Raw genomic sequence first — 22,837 nt, forward strand, 5'->3', positions numbered from 1 at the left:
CCTGGTAAGTATGTGTCTTCTTTAGCTGCAAGGAGCTCCATGAGCAGGTCTGCGAGTTCCCTGAGTTTTATGCTGTCTTTTGGAGATAGACGTTCTATCACTTTCTATCACTTCAGGAGTAGCATAACATTCTTGAAGTCTCATCCACGACAGTTCAAGAGCAGCTTGTGGATTAGTAACATACACAGCTCGAATCCTTCTCATATGATCCGACGATTCCTTCCCCAGCCACTTGACTAATAAGTCTAATTCTTCACTGGCTGTGAGCTGTAAGTCTTGTGTAGCATTAACAAATGAAGACTCCCATGCTCTGAAGTTCTCTGGGTTATCATCAAACTTAGTAAGTCCTGTGGTGACTAGCTCTCTACGCGCTACGAATCTAGCAAAGTCTGACATAGGGACGACTTGACTTTGAGAGAAATGCTGCATATCTGGATGGACTGCGTACTTTCGTGAAGCAGAATCTTGACATGGAGATGCTTTAGATGCAGTATTTGGTATGGAATGAGGCAGATTATACAGTGACTCTGGATATCTTGCTCGCTGCTGACGTTCACCTAGACAGCTTTTGCTCCGCTCCAGAACAGTATCTGCGCCGCCGTCGTATGCAGCGTTCATGCTCTCAGACTTTATCGCACATGGAGTCGATTCCTTCACACAGGTTAACAAAGAGCTATTCAGAGGTAAGGTAGCAAAGTCAGAGCTCACCTGAGACTGGTGTTTCACATATTCTTTTGTTCTCATTGAAATCACATGTGATGAAAATATGCTCTTTTCACTGCGATTGTCATCACATTCCATTGCCACTGCTGTCTCTAACGCTTCAGCCTCTGCCAGAGCAGCGGCAGCTTCCTTTTCAACTTCCAATGCTTCTAAACGCGCTTCCACCATTGCTCTCGCTTGATCCAGTTTGGCTTTCTCTTGCTTCATTTCAAGTTGTCTTTTTGCAAACGCCATCTTGGCACGTGCAGCTTCTGCTGAGGCTCTAGCTCTAACGGCAGCACTGGCAACAGAACACTTGGAGGAAGATGATGTGCAGAACCAACCTCTGAAGATGCCTTTTCTTTTCCTCCACTTTCCATGATTACATCTGTAACTTCTTCTAGCACCCGCTGATCCATGGCTTTTTACTATACTGTTCTCTCTATATGTTTGCCTTCAAAACGTGAATATAGATAAACAGCAAGCCAAACTCTGTTCAAGAGCCAGGATATGAGCGTCTTGCTCCTTTAATGGTATAACGTACTGCAGTTTACATGGACAAAAACACCGGCCACTGAACCGAGCAAAACTGTAAATAAATGAAAGAAATATGGAAAACTTATTAGAAATCAAAATGACATGCTTCTTAACAGTTTAACAAGTAGAATGTATACAGATACATTAGGTCAGAAGCATTATCAATATAGCGCACTAGCGCCAATCTGCAATAACATAAACATCTTTAATTATATCACGTTCAAACTCCTGCAACGTACACTAGACAGCTAAATGATTCAAATTAACTTACAGCCAATGCTTACGACAGGAATTAGAAGAAAGATTGATGATGCAACTCAAACATCTCTGAAGCGTTCACTGCACCAAGAGCTCGTTATTTCCTGTTACCCGATGCGCATTGCTCATGGAAAACGTCAAAATAAAAGTCCTCACATAATAGCGGCAGGAAAAAATGATCTTATACAAAATATTAAACAATCACGTAATTATAATATTTATAAATGTAAATGTCTGTCTCTGTAAATTATACACAGTCTCTAACAGAGGCAGAACACACACACACACACACACACACACACACACACACACACACACACAAAATCTAGATGGTCTCTGTGGTATTTCAGACGCAGTACTTCTGCAACACCTCTGATATACATCATCTCCGCAACACTTTGTGTTTCTGAATCACCTTAGTAATAAGCCTTTTGTTTCTACATTCTATAACTCACATGACTTCACAATTACTTGCCCCCTGAAAGCCAGGGAGTGAAACAAGATGATCCTTAATTCCTCTCTTCTGTGTGTATTTTCCACTTCATCAACAAAAGATCAGAGCATTAATGTCAACTTTTTTATGCCCAAAAATATTAACCACAGCCAGGCCGTGGTCAGGTTAGTAATGGATCTGTTGTGTACTTGCACAAGGAGAAAGAAAGCAAAGGATATGTGTATTTAAGGCCTGTGTTTTCTTTGTTTCTCTGATTGAGAGCATTGGGCAACAATTATATTAAATCACTTGAGGTGGGATCATCTCTTTTGAAAGTGATGTTATGCCTTTTTTTAAGAAAGTATGATTATATGAGGAGTTAAATGTTTATAAAATCACACCTCAAATCACAATATTTTTCAAAACAATCACTATATGATTTTTTTATATTTTTATCCTTATTTTTCCTGAATGTATTTTATAGGCAATGCTCTTTACTTTTCTTTTCACTCATCAAGAAAAATAACATTTTCTGGGATTCTATTTGATTGGTTCTGTCCTTGAGCATATTTCCAGGTAGATCAGCCCCACCCTCCCTGCCTCTTTTCACCCTTGTCTGGCCTGTCGAAAAAAGTCATCAATGGCTCAAGCATAACTGCAATATTCAAAGGGAGATGGCTGATGACAGGAGAGGAATGAATAGGAGAGCAATGGAGAGGAGAAAATTATAATGGAGGGGAGGAGAACATACAGTAAAAGGGCAGAGAGGAAGAGAGGAAATAACTGCTGGGACTTTCTTCTGTTACTTCTGACTGTAATTACCAACTCATTTAACAGGAAAAAGACAATTGCTAGGCTGATCATGAGCTTCTAGTGAGAGGGAATGAGACGTGCCAATGTGCAATCATAACGACATAAAGAGGAAGGAGGGAGGGGGAACAGAAAGAAGCAGTTGGAATGGGAAGGCCAGAGAAGGGTTTTACAGCACAAACAGCTCACTCACTTGTGCAGGCGACAGAAGGGGAGTCCAAGAGGGCTCTGTAGTAGCCGTCCTTACAGTCACATCTCCACGAGCCCTCTCTGTCATTATAACTGTGTGCAGGACAACGGGAACACTGAAGATCCTGAGATGAAGACTTGTAGAATCCACGACCACAGGCTGCATGGAGATAGAAACAAATTGCTGATTAAATAACTACAAAACTAGAAAAAACTTGACTTTTTAGATTTTATAAAATTCTCTTGTTTTCTATGACCATTGGAATCCTGATAAAATAGAGGACAATGGTGAACATAGCACTGAACGAGTGATCACATTTTGTACACCTGGTGTTTGGATCACATTTTGTACACCTCGTGTTTGGATCAAACACACAAACGTACACATGCATGCAGTCATACGTTGCATCCAGCAGAGACTGATTCAAATATGTATGCTTAGGTCTAATTTTCCTGATCTCCACATAAGCACGCCTGCCTTCACACCACCTCTAGCAGTCAGAGATGTCCTAGAGGCAAGGTTCAGTATTTCACCTTTTATGAGTGGAAAAAAGGATATGCCACAGGCAGCCGGGGATCAGAGACAATGCAGAAATTAGGGCCAGATCGCTCTAGGTTATGTACAAGAATCACCCTCACACGTTCCAATGACAACGAGTCACACACTCCCACACTTTATTTCATCTGACCATATGGGCTGAATTTCCAATAAAGCACGATGATCGTATATTACTATCTGCATTAATATTAGACAATAACAAACTCATAATTCATTTGTAGTAAGCCTGTTGTGATTATTAAATAATAAATTTTTATTAAATAAAAAAATATATATTATTTGAGATAACCGCCTGAGATAACCGATTATAGGACATTCAAATTCCAATCAGATTTTAATGCCCAAATAAGAGGATTTTAAGCAAATATATTGTATAAAGGCGATGAACAGTGCGTTTTTGTTTAATTCAGTTGAGCTCCGAGTCCAAGTGTCACTGAGCCGCACCATGGACATCAACAAGCTCATGTCCTGAAAAGCGCGTGAAGCGCTCCGATGCTGTCAGAAGCTCACGAAAAACTCCTGCGAAAACAATCAAGTATAAACTTTGACATTGAATGCAAAGAGCTCCGGCTTCACTTTAAACAATTGTGTAAATGGCAAAATTCTTGGATTATACACGCAGTGTTAATGACATGCAGTGCACAGAGAAGGAGACTCACACTTATTTCTGTGGTGATAAAAATATTAAATTAAATCTCAAAGGTTTTGTTTCATGAGAAATCAGAGCTTGTGGGTTTAATCAAAGAGCATTAAAATTACATGTGAAAGTTTAGAAATTAGGAAATATTTTTTTACTATTGAATAATACAATAAATATATAATAAAAATGTATATAAAAAATTACATTTTGTTTTTATTTTTAAAAAAAATATAAAATATATGAGTTAAAAACATGTGAGAGTGTAAAATTTGCCAAAACTAAAGTTGACCAAAATGGGAGACAGTATTTTGAAATATTTTGATATTTAAACCTTATTTTTCATGCCATTCATACGTTTTTAAATCCTTAAAATTAAATCATAGTTTATTGCTATTTTAATTATGATTAATACACTGGTGGCCAAAAGTTTGGACTAATGTACAGATTTTGCCATTATATGGAAAGAAATTTTTACTTTTATTCACCAAAGTGGCATTCAACTGATCACAATGTATGTTCAGGACATTAATAACGTGAAAAATTACTATTAGAATTTGAAAAAAGAATTCAGAACTAACTACTTCAAATAGTGCTCATCAAATCTTTGGCATTCTAGCTGTCAGTTTGTCCAGATACTCAGCTGACATTTCACCCCACGCTTCCTGTAGCACTTGCCATAGATGTGGCTGTCTTGTCGGGCACTTCTCACGCACATTACAGTCTAGCTGATCCCTCATAAGCTCAATGGCGTTAAGATCCATTACACGCTTTTCCAATTATCTGTTGTCCAATGTCTGTGTTTCTTTGCCCACTCTAACTTTTTTGATTTTCTGTTTCATAAGTGGCTTTTTCTTTGCAATTCTTCCCATAAGACCTGCACCCCTGAGTCTTCAGGGGTGAACATAATAATGATACAACAATGAACATTCAACATGTAGTGGGAAAACATCTGTTAATTTTGATAATAAAGCAGCATGGTAATTATTACATATGTTTATGCTTTGATGTCTCTGAACAGGAGGTTCTAACTCTATTATAAAAGAAAAGAAAATAAAAGAAAAGAAAGATAAAAGAAACAACAAGAAAAACCAAAACCATTTTCCAGGTAAGCTGGTCTGTCTGTTAGTTTTAGTTTTGGGCTCTGAGTCTATCTGTATGGGGAAAAGATCCCGCCTGAGCTTGAGAGCTCAAGACCTGGCCACAAGCTTTCAGCGGCTCTCTCGTGAACACTAAGATTAGCGCTATCACAAATCACCAAAACTGGAGGACTTGCAACAGCCGACATACTGGCTTTTTAAGTCTCTGAAGAAGGGATGGTTTATTTTTACATCTGTGTGATCTGGATTTGTTTATCATGGCATCCCTCAGTAGTTTACACAAGCAGCCAACCAGCAAATTAGGCCTCAAATCAAATGTAGTGCTGACACGGGGAACCTGTCTCCTCTCCACCTCTCTGGTTTTACCATGAGTGACAAGCACAAACACAGCCATTTCTGGGGCACAAATTCCTGCCCTACCGACACAAACGTGCAAATACTAGAGCAGAACAAGCCAAAAAAATACAAATGTGCTAGCATCACGCTAACATGCTAACCCGCAACAGAGGAGAAAAATTATAGCTTTGTTTTCTGCTTCCTGACAGATATATTTCTGTGGGAGGAAAAAGAAGAGGCTTCCCAATTATGCCTCCTTCTGCCATGCTGCATAATGTCTACTAGCATGTAATCATGACTGAATTAGCGCTACATGACCCAGTGTGCCAGCAGCACTTGAGAGCATGCTAGCCAATCTATGAAACTGACACTGAGACAATATCCTCCACTTAACAGCCCATTTCTGTTCTCAATTCAAAGCATGTCCTGCCAACATAACTGCTTCACTGCTAAATTGTGAAGAGGAAAGAAAAAGCACTAGCTTAGGCGGTTTAAAACATTTGCTTAAGCACTAGTTGAGAGAAAGCTTTATTTGAGCTGCCACTTGCATGAAGGCAAGCTAATGGGATGTGCTTGTTGACATGGACACAGAGAGCAGGCAACACAAACCTCATTTACTGCACAAATAAATTAGTCAGCACCTTAGAAACACAGGTTGAGGTTAAACAGATCAACAGAGACAGAGATTAAAACAGCCTGACATGCTACTCGGACTCTTTAGAAGGCAGCGACTGCTAGCGTCAGTAAATTTACTTTTTGGTGGTCAAGCCCTCTGTTTCAGCGAGAGAGAAAAAAACAGCCCTCTAAGTCAGCGTTTCGTATATGCCATTGATAATGTAGGAGGACTCTGCTAAAGAATACCAAGACCTGGCTCTTTAAACATCATAATCTGTATTCTGTGCAAGCCAATCACACAAAAACCATTACAGTATCTAGACACTCAACAACAGAAAATGCTGAAGGGTTTAGATACTGTTTAGATACAGAGTTTTCTGTCTGTTCTAGTTTACATCCAGCTAGCTGACATTTTTTAGTTGTGTCCTTGCAAGAACTGTCAATGTTTGATGGCTCATTTTCTTCTTATTATTGTGGTGTCTAAGTTTGTGGTGGTTATATAGTTTGTTTTCAAGAATGAAAGAATTAAAATGTTCATAATTTATTCATGCTCAAGTTGTTCCAATTTTCCATACAATGAATCTGAAAGGGTGACTCAGGCTAACATTCTGCCTAACATCTCCATTTGTGTTCCACAGAAGAAAGAAGTTAAACATGTTTGAAACAGTAATGATGACAGAATTTTTATATATGTTACATTATTGGTCATTCAAAACATTTTTGGTTTGTTCTGATCTTTAAAACCACACAAACTTAATTGTGGAACTTAATTATGGAAGTCTGTAAAAACATTTGGGCTACAATAAACATTTATTTGTAGAGTTAAAGGAATAGTTCACCCAAAAATGCTCTCATTATTTACTCATCCTCACGATATCCCAGGTGTGTATGACTTTCTTTCTTCACCAGAACACATTTGAAGAAAAATTTCCAAGCTCAGTAAGTCCTTATAATGCAAGCGAATGGCGATTTTAGAAGGTAAAACAAAATCACAGACAGTCAGCATATACATAATCCGTATGATAATACGAATATAGCTTTTAAATTAATGTCTTCTAAAGTGACCCGAATGCTTTTGGTGCAAAAAAGATGAATATATAAGAACTTTTTTTAACTCTAAATCATGCTTCTGGTCAGCAGCAGTGTGACAATCGCGTTTGCATTTGAAACATTCGAGATCTGACGCACATGCATCACTGGAAGAGCAGCACTGTTTATAAATGAGAAGGAGGAACGTTGTACTGCATCTTGGTTTATTTTGGTTTAAATCTGTTATTATCTGTTTCTTTACTCACAATGGTTTGTTTGTGTGCTTATCCTGGATATATCAACTGAGTGGAGAATGTGAGATTACCTCGGTATCCATGGCAATACGAACACGTCACACGAGAGACCACTTGAGTTTACCCTCTCCTGAAGCATTGGATTATAGTTAAAAAGTAGTTCAATATTTATCTTTATCGCACCAAAAGCAATCGCATCACTTTAGAATACTTTAATTTAACCGCTGGAGCCATTCACTTACATTCAGGACCTACTGAGCTAAGACATTTTAAAATTTTTCTTCAAATGTGTTCTGGTGAAGAAAGAGATTCATACACATCTGGGGTACCATGAGGGAGAGTGAATAATGAGAGAATTTTCATCTCTCCGTCTGTTTCTTCACCGCAGAGAATTGCTGGGTGAAGTCCTCGACGGTGTCGCTGAAGAGGTTGAACTGCAAGACGGGCATTGAGGAAGCATGCCTTGTTCACGTCCCGCATCTCGACCAGGTTCAGCTACAAGTGTCGTTCCTGAACCCCTCATGGTCCCCCAGGTGGACAGAGCGGTTGCGATCCACCTGTGTCCCGAGACCGGTGCTCCCCTCCAAGGCCTGTACAATGACGTCGTCACTTACCTCCAAAGCCTACAATGCCGCTAGACAGGCCACTTCCATGGCATGCAAGGCAGAAGTGGCCTGTCTAGCGGCATTGTAGGCTTTGGAGGTAAGTGACGACGTCATTGTACAGGCCTTGGAGGGGAGCACCGGTCTCGGGACACAGGTGGATCGCAACCGCTCTGTCCACCTGGGGGACCGCCGAGTACCCGTGGGCTGCTCCGCCGTCCAAGGTAGTGAGAGCGGATGAGCGAGGGGGTCGGTTGCGGGCAGTAAATGGTACCATCCCCAAATTGCCTCCATCACATCCAGGTCACCATCAATCCCGTGGGAAGAAGGAGAGGGGGGGTCAGCTGGATTGGCGTTCCTTTTTAGGAAGGAAAGCCAAGACCGTAACGTTGCCATGGTAAGGTTCTCGCAGTGAGAACACGAACCATCCACAAATGCTGCCTCGGTGTGATCGCGGCCCAGACACACGAGGCAGCATCTGTGACCGTCAGGAGCGGAGAGAACTTTCCCAGAGGAAGGGAAAGTTCTTCCCTGTAGTTCCTGGACCGCATCCAGGAACTACACAGGGGCGGTAGGGGATCTTTATAAAGACGCATCCTGAAAAGGATGTTCAACGCCGTTGTGTATTGCTCTTTTAGAGAAATAAACTCTTTTACTGAAAATATTCTCTTTTAAAAGCGCTATCGAAGCACCCAGGGGCAAAGCTGCACTGCTGTGTAGAGAAGCAGAAAGCCGCTGATATGCGCCTTAGATCCAACAGCATACGCTCTTGTAAAGATGAAGTGAACAGTCAGTGAATGCAGCTCGCTGATCACACAACCGCTCGGCTCCGAAGGAAAAATCTGAATGGACAGATGCATTTCCCTCCCTTTATACCCTTATGTCTGGGGGCGGGACATGCAAATTCTGTCTGCCAATTTCTCATTGGCCTTTTCTCAAGTTCAGAGATGCGCAAGGCTCTCAAGAGAGACCCCTAGTGTCGCTTCTTCGACACAACGTCGAAGTAAGTGACAGACAAGGAAGGACTGATAAGTCTGATGTTGCCTGGAGTATTTGTCATGACAAGATGTTTCTTCCATCTGTTTTTGAATAATAATTTCAGAATGTTTATGTGAGGTACCATTTCCTCACAGATAATACAAACATCAGTTGTAGCATTACCTTCTTCTTTTGCAACAATTAATCCCTATTAATTTTGTCAAGAAATAATCAAACAGTACCCAACAACCCAGAAACGTCCATAAATACATAGACTGCTGACTTGTCTACAATTAGAGTAAGAGGAAATTGCTTAAATACATTTCTGAAGCAACAACTGTGCTATTTAAACCGCTTTACTATCACCTGTGCTGGTGAGCAGAGGAGAAGCTGACAGCGGCACTCTCATAGAAGCAGATATATCTCTCATCCTGGACCAACAACTTCCATTTGTGCTTAAAAATTAAAATGAATTGAGTAGCTTAGATTAATTTTAAATAATAATTAAATATTATTAAATAATTTACAATGCTTAAACAAAAATAAAAATAATAATATAATCAGTTGAATTAATAGTATTCAGTGAGTTTTGATGGAGAACTAATAGTTTTTGGTGCTTTTAAGAGATTCTACGGTTCTAAAGAAAGAAACTGAAAAACTGAAATACTCTTTTAAACTATAGAATAATTTATTCAAGCTTGTGGATGTTCAATGTTTTGTTCACAGCTCATACTGAATGTAAAAGGCCAGTTTATGTAATGTGACTCGTTCTGATTTTTAAAACAACAGTTAAATAAAAAGCTGAAAGGGAAAAAATAGAGTAAAACTTTTTTTTTTAACAAACTGAAAAAAGAAAGATATTGAGAACAAGATGCATCATGATGCATCGAGAATCATTTTATAATAGAATAGTTACCCTTTGAATCATAATCGAATCGTGAGGCCAGTGAAGATTCACACCACTAAAAAACAGGTACTCCTAAAATTTGTGTACATTTAGTGGCCTTTTCAACACTCCATATTTCTTCTGTACTTTCTGGCTGTAAAAAAAAGGATATCTATTGATGAAAGTAGTACTAGAGAACCCCAAACCCCTCAATCTTGTATTGCATATAAAGCCAGTTTCCATGCTGTCAGCCCTTGAGCGTCAAGCATTTTAATCTTTCCTCTAAAGAGGGCGAGAAATCTACTCAAGTCCAGGAAACGCATAGGGCACAAAGGAAGGGGGGAAGAATCAAAAGGCAGAAAGAAAGCAACACCAGGATGGGGTCCAGTTTTGGGCCCTTTGCAATTTCTTAAACAGCTGCCTGACTGAGACGAAGTGCTGTAAATGTTACAGAAAAAACATGGATTAGTGAGTTGTGAAACTGTCAGATTATAATTTAATCTTGTTCTAAAATATTCATATAGTGCTTCAAGCATTATTCGAGCAAACAGGTTGGATTAGGGGTGTGCTCTTTACATGCAGACAAGAATCTCATTCATGTCAGCTACCTGTGTGGAGGAGAGATAAGTAGCTTTCTGTCAGAAACAAAGTGAAGATTAGCATTCTCTTACACTATGCTGAAGGACACACCAGGATGCCATCTGAAGCCCTCAGAGAAAACAAGACTTGTGAAGAAAGAGCAGATCAAAGCCTGTCAGAGCCCTCTCCTAAATATAGTTAAAATTTTAACATCATGAATCGTGCCAAAAACCAGCTGTTAACCTGCAACAATGAAAAAGAGGTGCCAGATACACTCTTTGCAAAAATTAAGATCTATGTTTTCGCAAATACACCAATGGAGTTTCCAGGAACTGTACGTATTAGAATGGACTAACAATAAAGCTAATAGCGAAAGGTATCATTTATACAGAAAAAGAAAAAACACCAGTGATAGAAAAAAAGAAAACACTGAGAAAATGTTGCAGCAGCATAGTCAAACCAAAACCCTTTAGGAAAAGCAGCTGTAAAACTAATTTGCATGTAGCTAAGCTAAATACATTTCAATGATCTGTTGTGCACTGAATAATGGCAAACTTTTGGTCCTCTTTTGCATGTACATTTTAAAACAGCAGAGAATAACAATATTATATCTAATGCAATTGCAATTACTGCTGAATGCATTATGCTTTCACAGTCGCATTTGTGTTGGCTGGAGATGGTCATCATCGATGCCAAGAACAGATTTTTCAACTTGCTCCTCATTTCTCAAATGAGGCAGATTGCACAAAAATCTGATTATGGTAAAATGTTGAAAATAACTGGCAATTGCACACAAATATTGGATGGACATGAAATTGTTGCAGAATTCTGAAAAGGGATCTTTTGTTGAACCAAAGAATATCTAGATCTGTTAAATATAACAGTGGCTCACAGCATCTGCACAAATGGCTGGCATGGCATATGAGATGTTCTGTGATAGCAGGAAAAAAAGAAATATAAAATGCCACTTTTACAGAGAAAACGAACACTTTTAGAACTAAGTACCCTTTTAAAAGCAAAAGGTTTTGTGCAAAGGAAAGGAATTGCAAATGCCTTAGGTGAAATGCTTCCTTCCCAGTGTAAATGCTGGCCTGTTGTTTGCGACTGATTGGGAATAGAAAAATAATCATATTCTGAGGCACCTGCGCTTGCTTTTCCACATTGTGCCACTTGATTTATTGCATGGATTTGCTAATGAAAAACAAAGAAAATTTTAACATTAAATAAATGACACAGCGTATAATTTATAGCATCGCTCTGCCTCGGCAGATATCACTTCTGTCTGGATGTAAAGTAGTATAAAATGTGGGTTCAGCTATTAAAATGACATTTACAATGACCATTTATCATCTTGGCTTAGCTTTTAACACATATTTTGTGTGAGTGTGTTTACTAGAAGTACTGAAAGAAGCACAACTGTTACATTGAATGCGAAGAAAGCTAACTAAAAATCTGAGAAGGGGAATGCTTTTTTGGGAAGACAACAGATCAAATCTCCTAAAGAGCCCTCAACTACCACACCTAATCAGATCTAAAGAAATCTTCCACCATCAGCAAGTTATCTCTCTCACACACACATACACATACATTGGATGACTTTGCAGCTGTGACAGAGGTGACTAAGTGAAAGCAAAAACCAGCAGAGGTCCCTTAATATAAAGCCTAGCTCAGCCATGACTAGTTTGAACATGCATGAACGCACACCCATTTGAACAAACGCACTCTCGCGCACACCAATAGCCACCCACACTCGCTCTAATAACCGTCCATATCCACACATGGGGCCTGAAGACTAATACAGCACTCAATCAAGTCCTGGCATCACCATTGGTGATCCATGAAAAACTAACACGCATCACACATTTATAGCTTTCAATAATCAACTCCGCACAGAAATGTAGAAAAATCATTACTTTCTAATTTTATTGATTCTTCTTTGGCACAATGCATTAATTTCAAGTTACATTCAGAAATAACTTGGCAGAGAGACAACAGTGTGTGTGTGTGTGTGTGTGTGTGTGTGTGTGTGTGTGTGTGTGTGTGTGTGTGTGTGTGTGTGTGTGTGTGTGTGTGTGTGTGTGTGTGTGAGCATGTATTTATCACTTTGTGGGGACCAAATGTCCCCATAAGGATAGTAAAACACAAAATTTTTGACCTTGTGGGGACAATTTGTCGGTCCCCATGAGGAAAACAGCTTATAAATCATACTAAAATATGTTTTTTGAAAATGTAAAAATGCAGAAAGTTTTCTGTGAGGGTTAGGTTTAGGGGTAGGGTTAGGTTTAGGGGATAGAATATAAAGTTTGTACAGTATAAAAACCATTATGTCTATGGAAAGTCCCCATAAAACATGGAAACCAAACATGTGTGTGTGTGTGTGTGTGTGTGTGTGTGTGTGTGTGTGTGTGTGTGTGTGTGTGTGTGTGTGTGTGTGTGTGTGTGTGTGTGTGACATTTCTTCTCCATAATCTCATTTTATGAGGAGAATTCTGTCTGCTTCTCATTTACAAACTGCATCTCTGCCCCCACAAAGCCAACAGAGCACGGCAAATGTAGAACGATCCAGAAAGTGAATTGTGAATTTGGTAAGCTTCAACAAACAAGCTATTTGTTTAAATGTTTGATCCAGGAGGATTCTATTGTAAAAATACACTTTGACTTCCGAAAATATGAAATCACATACAAACAAAACGTTTCCTTGGACACAAAAACGGCCTTCCATACAAACATTTTTCATGGTTTTTTTTTATGATTTTATGGGAAAATTTAAGACACTCGTTTCCAAGGGTACTTTTGATCCAATAGTAATTATAAAATAACTGAAATTGATAATTAAATGACTTTAATTAAATGCATTTATTTATTTATTTTTATTTAAGCAAAAGTACATGGTCATTTGCTAAATGTGTTTTTAAATGCCCAGACTTCTGCTGTAATTTAATGAGTAAGCAAGATTTCTCATGACAAGACATTTTGACTAAATCTTTATTATAAACTTTTATTTTCTTAAGTAAAATATACCAAGTTTAACCCTAGGAAATTGGATTAATCTAACATCTTAAGAATGTTATTTACATAATCACAAAATATTTGATAACAAATAAACATTCACTTTCTGCTTTAAATACACAAACACAATATTGCATTTCACCTGGAAAAGCATAAAATACTCTGCACAAACTCACTCACTGCAATTGTTGTCAACATTGGTAATACACAATTTCAGTCACGTTTAATGAAGAAACAAAGAGCACAAACCTACTAATGTGGACTAAAAACACAAAAGGCTGTATGTGACTCAGCAGAGAAATACACAATAGATCAAACAGGCATACTTTGACAACATTCAAAGAATGTTGTGTCATGTTTAATGCCTAAATAAAGTGCACCAATCTACCAAAGTGAACTTACAAAAACACAACAAAGTCAAAAGTGACTTAGCAGAGAAATGTAGCATTAGATCAAACACACATATTTTGAATATTCTGTCATGTTCAATGCAGAAATAAAATGTACCAATCTACTAATGTGAACTAAAAACAAACAGCCAAATGTGACTCAACAGAGAAATACGCCATTACATCAAGCAATGTATTTTGACAGCGCAAAAAAAACACTGAAGCTATGTTAAATCTTTGTTGTTTCACCTGTAATTGCGTGATTTCTGTAGTGTCACCAGGGTAGCTCGCGGGCTGAGCACGAGGTCAGTGAATATTAACTTAATTTACACATGGCTGAAAAAAGAGCAGCTTGAACAATGCAGGCCTGCCTGCTCTGTTTAGTAATGTGAACAGCCGGACTGACAGGTCACTGCCAGGCTGGAAGATGGATGAGCCAAGTAGTTGACCCTTGGCTTGCTTGAGGAGCCACCTCTATGGCTTCTTTCCCCTCCAAACAAAGACCCCCTACCAGCAACCGCCCAGCTCGCAACTCCAGCAGCACTAACAGGTCCCGACATCTCCATCGACCCTCACTCACACACATACATACACAGATTTTGGGCTTAGTCTTTTTAGCTGGAGAAAAGCCAGACACACCCAGCAAAATGCTCTTTTATCCACAAATACACACATATGCACCCATACTACGGAAGGCTTACCCTCTTTAGCTGCCTAAACGCTGGCACACACACTTCTCTTTTCGAATTGCTCTCTATTCATCCGTACTAATGGATGCAATTGGACTAGCGGACACTGTGTTAAAAGCAACAAAGCAACCGTATGTGTGTGTGTGTGTGTGTGTGTGTGTGTGTGTATCTGTTTGTGCGTACGTGAATGCGTGTTTGCGCGTGCGTGTGTTGGTGCAGCTTTGGCCCGAGGTGACCGGGTGAAAGTGATATGTGACCAGGTTGAAGGCCTTAACGCTCAGTGCGCATCAGGGAGGGTCGTGTTGTCAGAGTGACTCTCCTCTGGGAAACCGGCAGAGCTAGAGACTCAGCAGCTCAATCTCTTCCTAAGAGCAAAATCAATAACTTATTACATAACTGCACACTTTCCTCCTTTACAGAGAGAGAGAGAGAGAGAGAGAGAGAGAGAGAGAAGGAAGTTTTGGAGGCTTGTTCTTGTATAAAAATGTCATTTTTTTCTGTTCAAATTATGTTTAAATGGCTTAAATGTACAAAGAATATCCAGTGACTGTTTAATGTTTACATTAAAGAGTTAGTTCGTGTTCAAAATATGACATAAGTCTTTTCTCACTGATAATATTCACTTGTGTCAAAGCTCATGTCTGTATTTGAATTCTGGAAATTAACCTGTGCGATAAGCAAGTTTTGGAGGAGGAAATCATTATTTGTGAATTAAGACATAGGGCCTAAATTTCAGTCTGATAAATCTATCAAATGGCTTCAGAAGTCTTGGAATATCATGCATTAGTCATATTGACTTATTGGCATTGATGCGCTTTTTTAGAGCTTGACAGAAGTGTAAAATAAATTCTACTTGTGGGTTCCTAAAAATTGTAATTATATTTTAAGGTGAATTATTACCTCAGTTATAGCACCCTTTTGTTAAATATTCTTAATTTTACCTAAGAATTTAATTTTTTTTGAGAAACAGGATCTATTAAAACAACAGGGAATTATGATTTTTGAACATGAAGCAACTACAACACATCAATAACTGGACTGCCACCAACTGACAGTCCTGCTTCAGCTGATTGACAATACAACACAATGACAATTGCACTCTTGTGTTCAAAGCGACCTTCCATCTGACAAAACCAAGTGGGAGAAACAAACAGTGCTCTCCGAGACCCTGACCATTATCCATCAGCGCATGATTCTAACCCTGACAGCTTTGGACCCAAGGAACTCACCTCCATTTGAATAATTAAGCTCACATACAGTTCTCTAACTGATGACCGTGTGTAGCCTTTACTTTCACACCTTATCAATCACTTGTGTGTCAGGGCTCTATGCATTCCGTCCACCCCCAACTCCTGGTGGCATCATTTGAAATGCAAAGCACGGCCTTCCCTGAGCCTGGGCCTTGCTCTGGGGCCAGCCTGTCAGCTAGCTTCCCTCCACCCTGGCTACTTTTGTAGCTTGTCTCCACAGCTAGCACCCTCCTTCTGTGTTCTAGCAATCCATCAGGATTTGACTAACTCCTGTCCAACTATTTGACATCTGGGAGATGGATAGCGTCAGCCCCTGCCATTGCCAGTAGCTCTGCCTGTAAGCATGCTAGCCAAGGCTAGAAAGGAATATTGGCTCATTTAAGTATTTATTTATTTTTTTGTCCTAATAATGAACAGAGAGGCTTGCCATGTAAAAGGCACAAACTGGAAGAGTGGTTCAACTATCTGTTAATATTAAGCATTTCTTTGGTTTAGGATATGGTTAGTAATGTGATTTGTTAAGCTTGAGCAATATACATTCCACGGATTGCTGGGAAAAGCTATATGAAAACAAAGAAATCAATGTCTGTCTACAAGGACTCCTTTTCTGCCTTCTAAAGGACTTAGTGTCTTCATTTTCTCTGAGTAGCCACTGTTGAACAGAGCTTTGCAAATGAATAGCCACTATTTTTACTTGAGCTCCATGCAAATAAACTCTGGCATGCTGCTGAACAATTCAGATTGTTTCAACAGCCATAACAATTATTCTGTGAAACAGATTGCTGGAAAAGTTATCCCTGTCATTGAGGCCAGCACATGTGTCAGGCAAAAGTTTAAAAAAAAACAAGACACGTTCTAGATAAAAAATAAAATAAATGCTGGACAGAGAGCAACGGAAAGGAACAAACACCAAGTGTCTTGAGAAACATTTTTAAAAGTTGAAAAACTTTAATCTAGTGCATATTTCTATAGGAAAGTAATTGAAAAAACAGCATAGTTGGACACAAGAACATATACTGTCAGAATAAGAAGAAAAAAAAAATTGAGAAATAAAAATGTGAAAGATTTGCCTCCATCAGACATCTGATGAATGAGACCATCAAAGCAAACATTTTGGTGGCCCTTGTTGTTTCCCCACTAAAGTTTTAATGTAAGATATTTTAGACTTTATTCTGTATGCATGAGTGTCTGTTTGTGTGTACATCTGCATATAAGTAGTAAAAATGTTATTGCAGAACACACCAAGATGGTGTAAATGAAAAACAAAACTGAGCTTTGTAAGAAATTAGGGTCACAGTGTCTTGGCCAGTACCTTGAGGGGAGGGAGAGAGAGAGAGAGAGAGAGAGATGCAACATGATCTCTATACTCCAGGTAAGATCAGTCCTCCATATTAAAAAGACCCCTGTCACTCACAGGCCCTTAACCCCAGATACTGTGCACTGCACCACTGTTTCTCTGACAGAAAGGGAAAAAAACACCAGTATTTTTCAGTCTGGTTGGTGCTTGGGGGTAAACTCAGAACAGGCAATTTAATATTGCGAGGATCTCTAAGAGGAAGTGCTGATGCTGCAGTCTCATGCTCATTTTATTTAGATTAACTACAGCAGTAATATCACAACCACTCATGCCAGGAGCGATGAACAACTCATAAAGTGACAATGCAAGGGGATGGAATCTAAATGGGTGACAGTATTTGTTTGTTTCTGAGGAATGCAAAATGGCTTCGGAAACAGCTACTAATTCTCTGGCAAAGTATTTGAAACTTCCTAAGTGTTCGGAATGGGACATGTCCTGTGTTGCTGAAAGTTGCATGCAAGTTTAACTGTTTAAAAAAATACCGATGTTTTTTATGGTATTTTATGAGTGAGTTAAAATTCCATTTGAAGTAGGTTTAAAAAAAAAAAACATCCTTTTTATTATGCTCAATGTGTGCCAAATAACCCACATTTCTTTATATAGAAGCACCATCAACTTTCTCCTTTGCTCCCTTTCTGGATTTCAAAATGGATTTAAGCTTTGCAACAACCTCTCAGCATGGAGCAGCCACATCAGACGGCTTGCCTATTTTAGCTTTTGATAACATAATAGTGTTCTGAAGCACCCTTCACATGTAACTTAATGATGTAGATGAGTATGTGCACAGTATAAAAGCTATCAAAACCTTCAGAAGCACATTCTGATAAAATCATTGCTGGTCTGCAATTGGATAATCTATAAAGGTGAAGGTAACCCAGATTGGCAGAACAAAGAATAGGGTGGGCGACTAAGCCATGCCACTTAAACCATGCAAAAAAAAACAAGTGGTCCTCTCACCAGATCCTAATCGCAAGAGCTAGGTGACTGCCAAAAAACAACTCTTATCACCATTAGTGAAGTGCAGGCGGATGAAGCAAAAAGTATTTCAGAGGCAACTGTAATTGTGTTTCCTTTTTGGACTCTTTGCAAATATCCCCGGGCCTAAATGTAACTGAATGTCTGCTGTTTGTATTCTCTCTTTTTTTTTGTTTTTTTGGTCAGGGTCATTTCAAAGGTCCGGAGAGAGAATGAGGAATGGGCTGAACTTTCTCCAGACTTAAGTGTCATTTGCAAATGATTTGCTTAGCCTAATGCCAAATGGAAAGAGAAGAAGAGAGATGAAGAAAGGGAGCGAGGAACGAGGCTCTTTCTGAAGAGCAGTGAGCTAAGCTGAAGTGCTAGTTATCATTTAAATCCAGTGTCAATGCAACTATGGCAATGAATTAAGAACCCACAAATCAAATGATTAACAGGGATCCCAATTATTGTGCCAAAGATTTTTGCCCCCACATTTAATCAAGCATTATTATCTCCACCCAATGAGCATGCCTTATTTAATTTTTCTTAGCTTTTCTTTTTCATTCATTCTTTTGGTGTATTTTTCAGCATTGTTTGTTTTTGTAACTGTATTGGTTTGGTTTATTCATATTAATTACTTAACCATAGAATAATTCCATACTTGGGCACCTAGTCAAACAAATGGAACAAGGATTGTCTTGGTAAATAGACACAAAAGTGTGTCCTACACATAATAACCTAATACCTAATAATCATGCAACGATCCTCCCTTCTCAGTCATGCATAAGGTTAATCAGTGGCACTTTAATACAAGCCGTGAATGTATTTCCATACATATTTAGTGTGTAGAAGACAGCAAATGAAAATATAGACAACTCACGTTCACATGCATCTCCCTTCTGGTGAAATCCAGCTTTGCATATACATTTCCCAATGGGTACCAGCCACTCTCCTTCTGCGCTGCAATGCATTTTGGGAGAGTTGTCTGCCTCCTCCTCTGCATCATTGACGCATGTGCCCTCCACTTCCACCAGTGATGAAAACTCTGACCCTGTCACTGTATCTGGGAACGTGGCCAGGTTCTCAATAATTGACCAACACTTCTTGTAATAAACTTTGACGGAGACCAAAGCGATACAGGCCCCCACATCCTGAAAAGCAAGGTAGAAGCCTCGGCGGGAGAGAGGTCCAATTATCCGCAACTCCGTGTTCAGCTTCATCTTTCTTTCCCCCAAGTCGCCCTGAGTGAAACTCTCATCTGCAGCTATGGTGTCAATTTTCACATATTGACTCTCCCTTATATTCCTGCCGACCTCCATATCGGTTTCCTGGTAGTACAAGTTGAACGTCTCCTTGCAAGAGCCCACAACCCCTGGAAGACTGTTACAATCCCTCAAGGTAAACTTCAGCTCCACAAAAATCCTCTGGGCATCACCCTTTTCAATCCAGTTAGTCCGTAGCCAGTTGTTCTGATTTGGCTCCATGACCTGGCAAACCTGGTATGTGCGAATGGGTGTGTAGTTTTCATCCAAGCCACTGATCTCTTCCCACTGAAAGCAGGAACAATTAAGTTAATCGCCAAGATTATACTGTGTCTTACGCTAAAATGCTCAAAACTAACCTCAAGGGAGAATGTTACAGCATGTCAAAACTCGTCTCTGTGTGAACAAATACACAACTCTCAAAAGCTGCATAATTTTTACATCCTTTGCATGAATTCACAAACTACATTATTAACAAAACAAAACAAAATACATTTTATTTGCTATTGTGTGTGCAGTTCTGCAGACTGTAATAGGTATCAGTCACGTTCAATGTTAACACAATAAATAAGAAGTATACACAAGTAGGCCTATCTTTTAGTAAAAATGATCTCACTATTGTAGTGCATAAATTAATGCATGCCCAATAATAATACTAAATGTATTTAGTAAAGTTATGTTGCGAATTATTAAGTAAATTAGCTATTAATATTAATGTACAGCAGGCTACCTGATAAACAAAATGTCTGCCGTGTAAAATTCTAAAGTGACTAGCTACTATTCTGATTTGACTTTTCGGTAGGCCTACGTTTCTAAAACATATATATAAACTCTAAGATATTCGGAACAAAACAAAAGCAGTATAATCTGAAGAACATTTCGCTCTAATTTGGCTTAAATAGATTTGGCGCCCTTCTGGTGAAAAAATTGAATATTCAGGCCTTAGTTCGCAACAAAAGCAAGCGTATTTTAATGCCATATACTTTCCTTAAACCAGTAAAAATGAGTTCAAGATGCAAAAACTAATTTTAAAAACAGCACAACTTCAATAAAAATTCAAACCTATTCATAGCTCAGTTTTTTAAAGATTCATACGACGTTCTGAATTAGCTACAAACACTGACAAATGAACAGAAACAATACATTAGACAACCACATACTTTTAGGTTACACTTGAAATAAAACAAGTGTTGAAACGAAATGTTTGTGTGTAAATAAAAAAGTTTACAGCTTACCCCACTTGGAGGAGACGATATCCATTCCAATTCTGTCTGCTGCGCCTTTGAATCCAAAAGGATCACTGCCGACGAGATATAAAGCGCATACTTGAAATAATGCACCTTTAATTATGATTAATGTTTGTAACCTCTGGCACACATCTCACTCACATTCTTGTAGAATTTTAAATAGCTCAAGATGAAGCACAAACAGTCTAGATGTGAGAGCGCGACTTTGACCCATTTTCACGAGACAGCGGTGAAGATTTATGACAATAAACACCTCGCGCACCTCTGAAACCTGCGCGCGACACCTGTTAGTGTCACAGTAATTGACGGACACGTGCTGTTTGATGAGTTCGTTTTCGATGGAATGTGATCAAGAAGTGGCTAAAAGTGCATTTGTTTGCCCCGTTGAGGATACACGGAATCACGGATACGCACGCAAGAGCGCGGGTTAAGACACACTTGTGAAATTAATAGCTGAATTTCTATTCAGATGCATTTAATTAAATGGTCAACTGATTTCGCACGATCCCACGATTAAAATAGAGCTGACAGACAGGCCTTTGATCGCCGTTAAAAAAATATTCGATGACACTCTATTAGCTTGTTAATAACTCTCAAAAGGGAATTTGCGGAGAACAGCGTGTTAATTAGAAGAAGGATTTAAAGAATTTTTTTTTTTTTTACATTGCGCGTTGACCTGAGTTAGTAGGCCAATCGATGGGCATCAGATTGAACTAGCCTACAGCAAACAGCCATAAGATCAACTGGAAGCATTTGCTATGAAATCTTATAGGCATTGGACAACATATGTCAGCTCTATAACATATCTTAATTCTTTTTTTTAACAAATCTTTCCTGCAAGGATAGCCTACATATAGATTTCTGTTAGCGTGTGATATATAGAGATTTGCAGTAGCCTACATAAGTACGGCTCTAACAGTCAGTAGGCTAGCCTATCCCACAATCTGGAGTCGATAACTTGGTAAGTATACAGAAGCACTTGAATTGTTTAGTGATTGAATGCGGGTTTCATCCACGGCGATCCTTTTACTAAACGACTGAATCCGGGTTCTCTGTAGTATTATTAAATAAAAGACTGGCTTTTGTTGTAACTGCATATGGCAAAAAATCAGTTGGTTGGTTAAAGCACCAACTGAAATTTGGTGATAGCCGACATTTGTCCAAACGCGTCGTCGGTTTTTGTTCCCTCAGTGCCGTGAATAGAAATCATGAAATGCTTTTTACGATTAGACGAGAAAATTATAACCAGCAAATACAAGATATAGTTATGGAGGTTGAGCTTAACTAGATAAATATTGAGGGGGTATTAACATGTTAATACCGCTACAGTACATATTTGTTACCACATCCATCTGCTTAGTTGCTGTCTGCAGTTATAAATCAGTCATCTGTGCGTCAAACGAATCACTCATTTATGAGATCAGACACGTTCAGGATTGAGTACAAGATCCTAAGTGTGTTAAAAACTGGTGGAGCGCCGTGACTGTTTGTCTGACGTTGCGCACTGAAGTACCAGACTACACTGTTTTTGGCGATACTTTATCTGCAGTAGTCGTGTTGTATCGCATGACAACAATGTTTCGCTTCTTCACTTTTTACTACTAATTTGCTAGTTACTTCTAATCAGCTCGCGCTCCGCTGTCAGGATGCAGTGGTCGCATGGCAATGAAGGAAACTTTACCACTTACCCTCTCTTGTGTTCTGTGCTAGTCCAATGTTTACACAAAAACATAAATGAAGGCAAAATATAGTCCACAAACACGAAACTGAAGTGCAAACCATGGTGCAGTTGAAAATTGGCTAAACACTGAGCGTTTTCTTTTTTTTTTTTTTTCGAACGCAGCGTTCCCTTCTCATTGACGACGCTCCCGCACCAGCTCTAGGTGAATAAAGCAGCCGTCTCTTACTCAAATAGCATCGGCAGCTGGGGGCGGGGCATGGTGCATTCAAGGTGTCAGTCATTTTGACTGACCGAGAGCACACCCAGAGTATGCGCGCGAAAAACTCTGTGTACATGAACGGACGAATTACAGTGCAGTGAAGGCGGATCTTCAGTTTAGAAAACAGATTTGAGGAAACAGAGATTTTTGGATTTCATGCTATTGTTACCTTTTCGTACAATGTTGCAAAATGCAAACGTACAGGTTTTGTACGGGGGAATAAAAACTGTTTTT

The 22,837-nt window shown here is 39.1% G+C and overlaps 1 protein-coding gene across 2 annotated transcripts in view; it reads right to left on the reverse strand.

Annotated features, from left to right (window-relative positions):
* LOC127623754 (ephrin type-A receptor 7-like) overlaps positions 1–22,519 on the reverse strand; it is a 129,573-nt gene extending 107,054 nt beyond the window's left edge. For both annotated transcript variants that reach the window (XM_052098237.1, XM_052098236.1), the window contains exons 1-4: positions 22,352–22,519; positions 20,652–20,716; positions 19,035–19,704; positions 2,934–3,089 (exon numbers count right to left, since the gene is read on the reverse strand). In XM_052098237.1, the coding sequence (XP_051954197.1) occupies positions 2,934–3,089; positions 19,035–19,704; positions 20,652–20,716; positions 22,352–22,445 (985 nt within the window). In that variant the 5' untranslated portion in view covers positions 22,446–22,519. The remainder of the gene's footprint in view (positions 1–2,933; positions 3,090–19,034; positions 19,705–20,651; positions 20,717–22,351) is intronic.
* Positions 22,520–22,837: the final 318 nt, after the last annotated feature.

The sequence above is a fragment of the Xyrauchen texanus genome, chromosome 30, assembly GCF_025860055.1.
Source record: "Xyrauchen texanus isolate HMW12.3.18 chromosome 30, RBS_HiC_50CHRs, whole genome shotgun sequence".
Taxonomy (NCBI): domain Eukaryota; kingdom Metazoa; phylum Chordata; class Actinopteri; order Cypriniformes; family Catostomidae; genus Xyrauchen; species Xyrauchen texanus.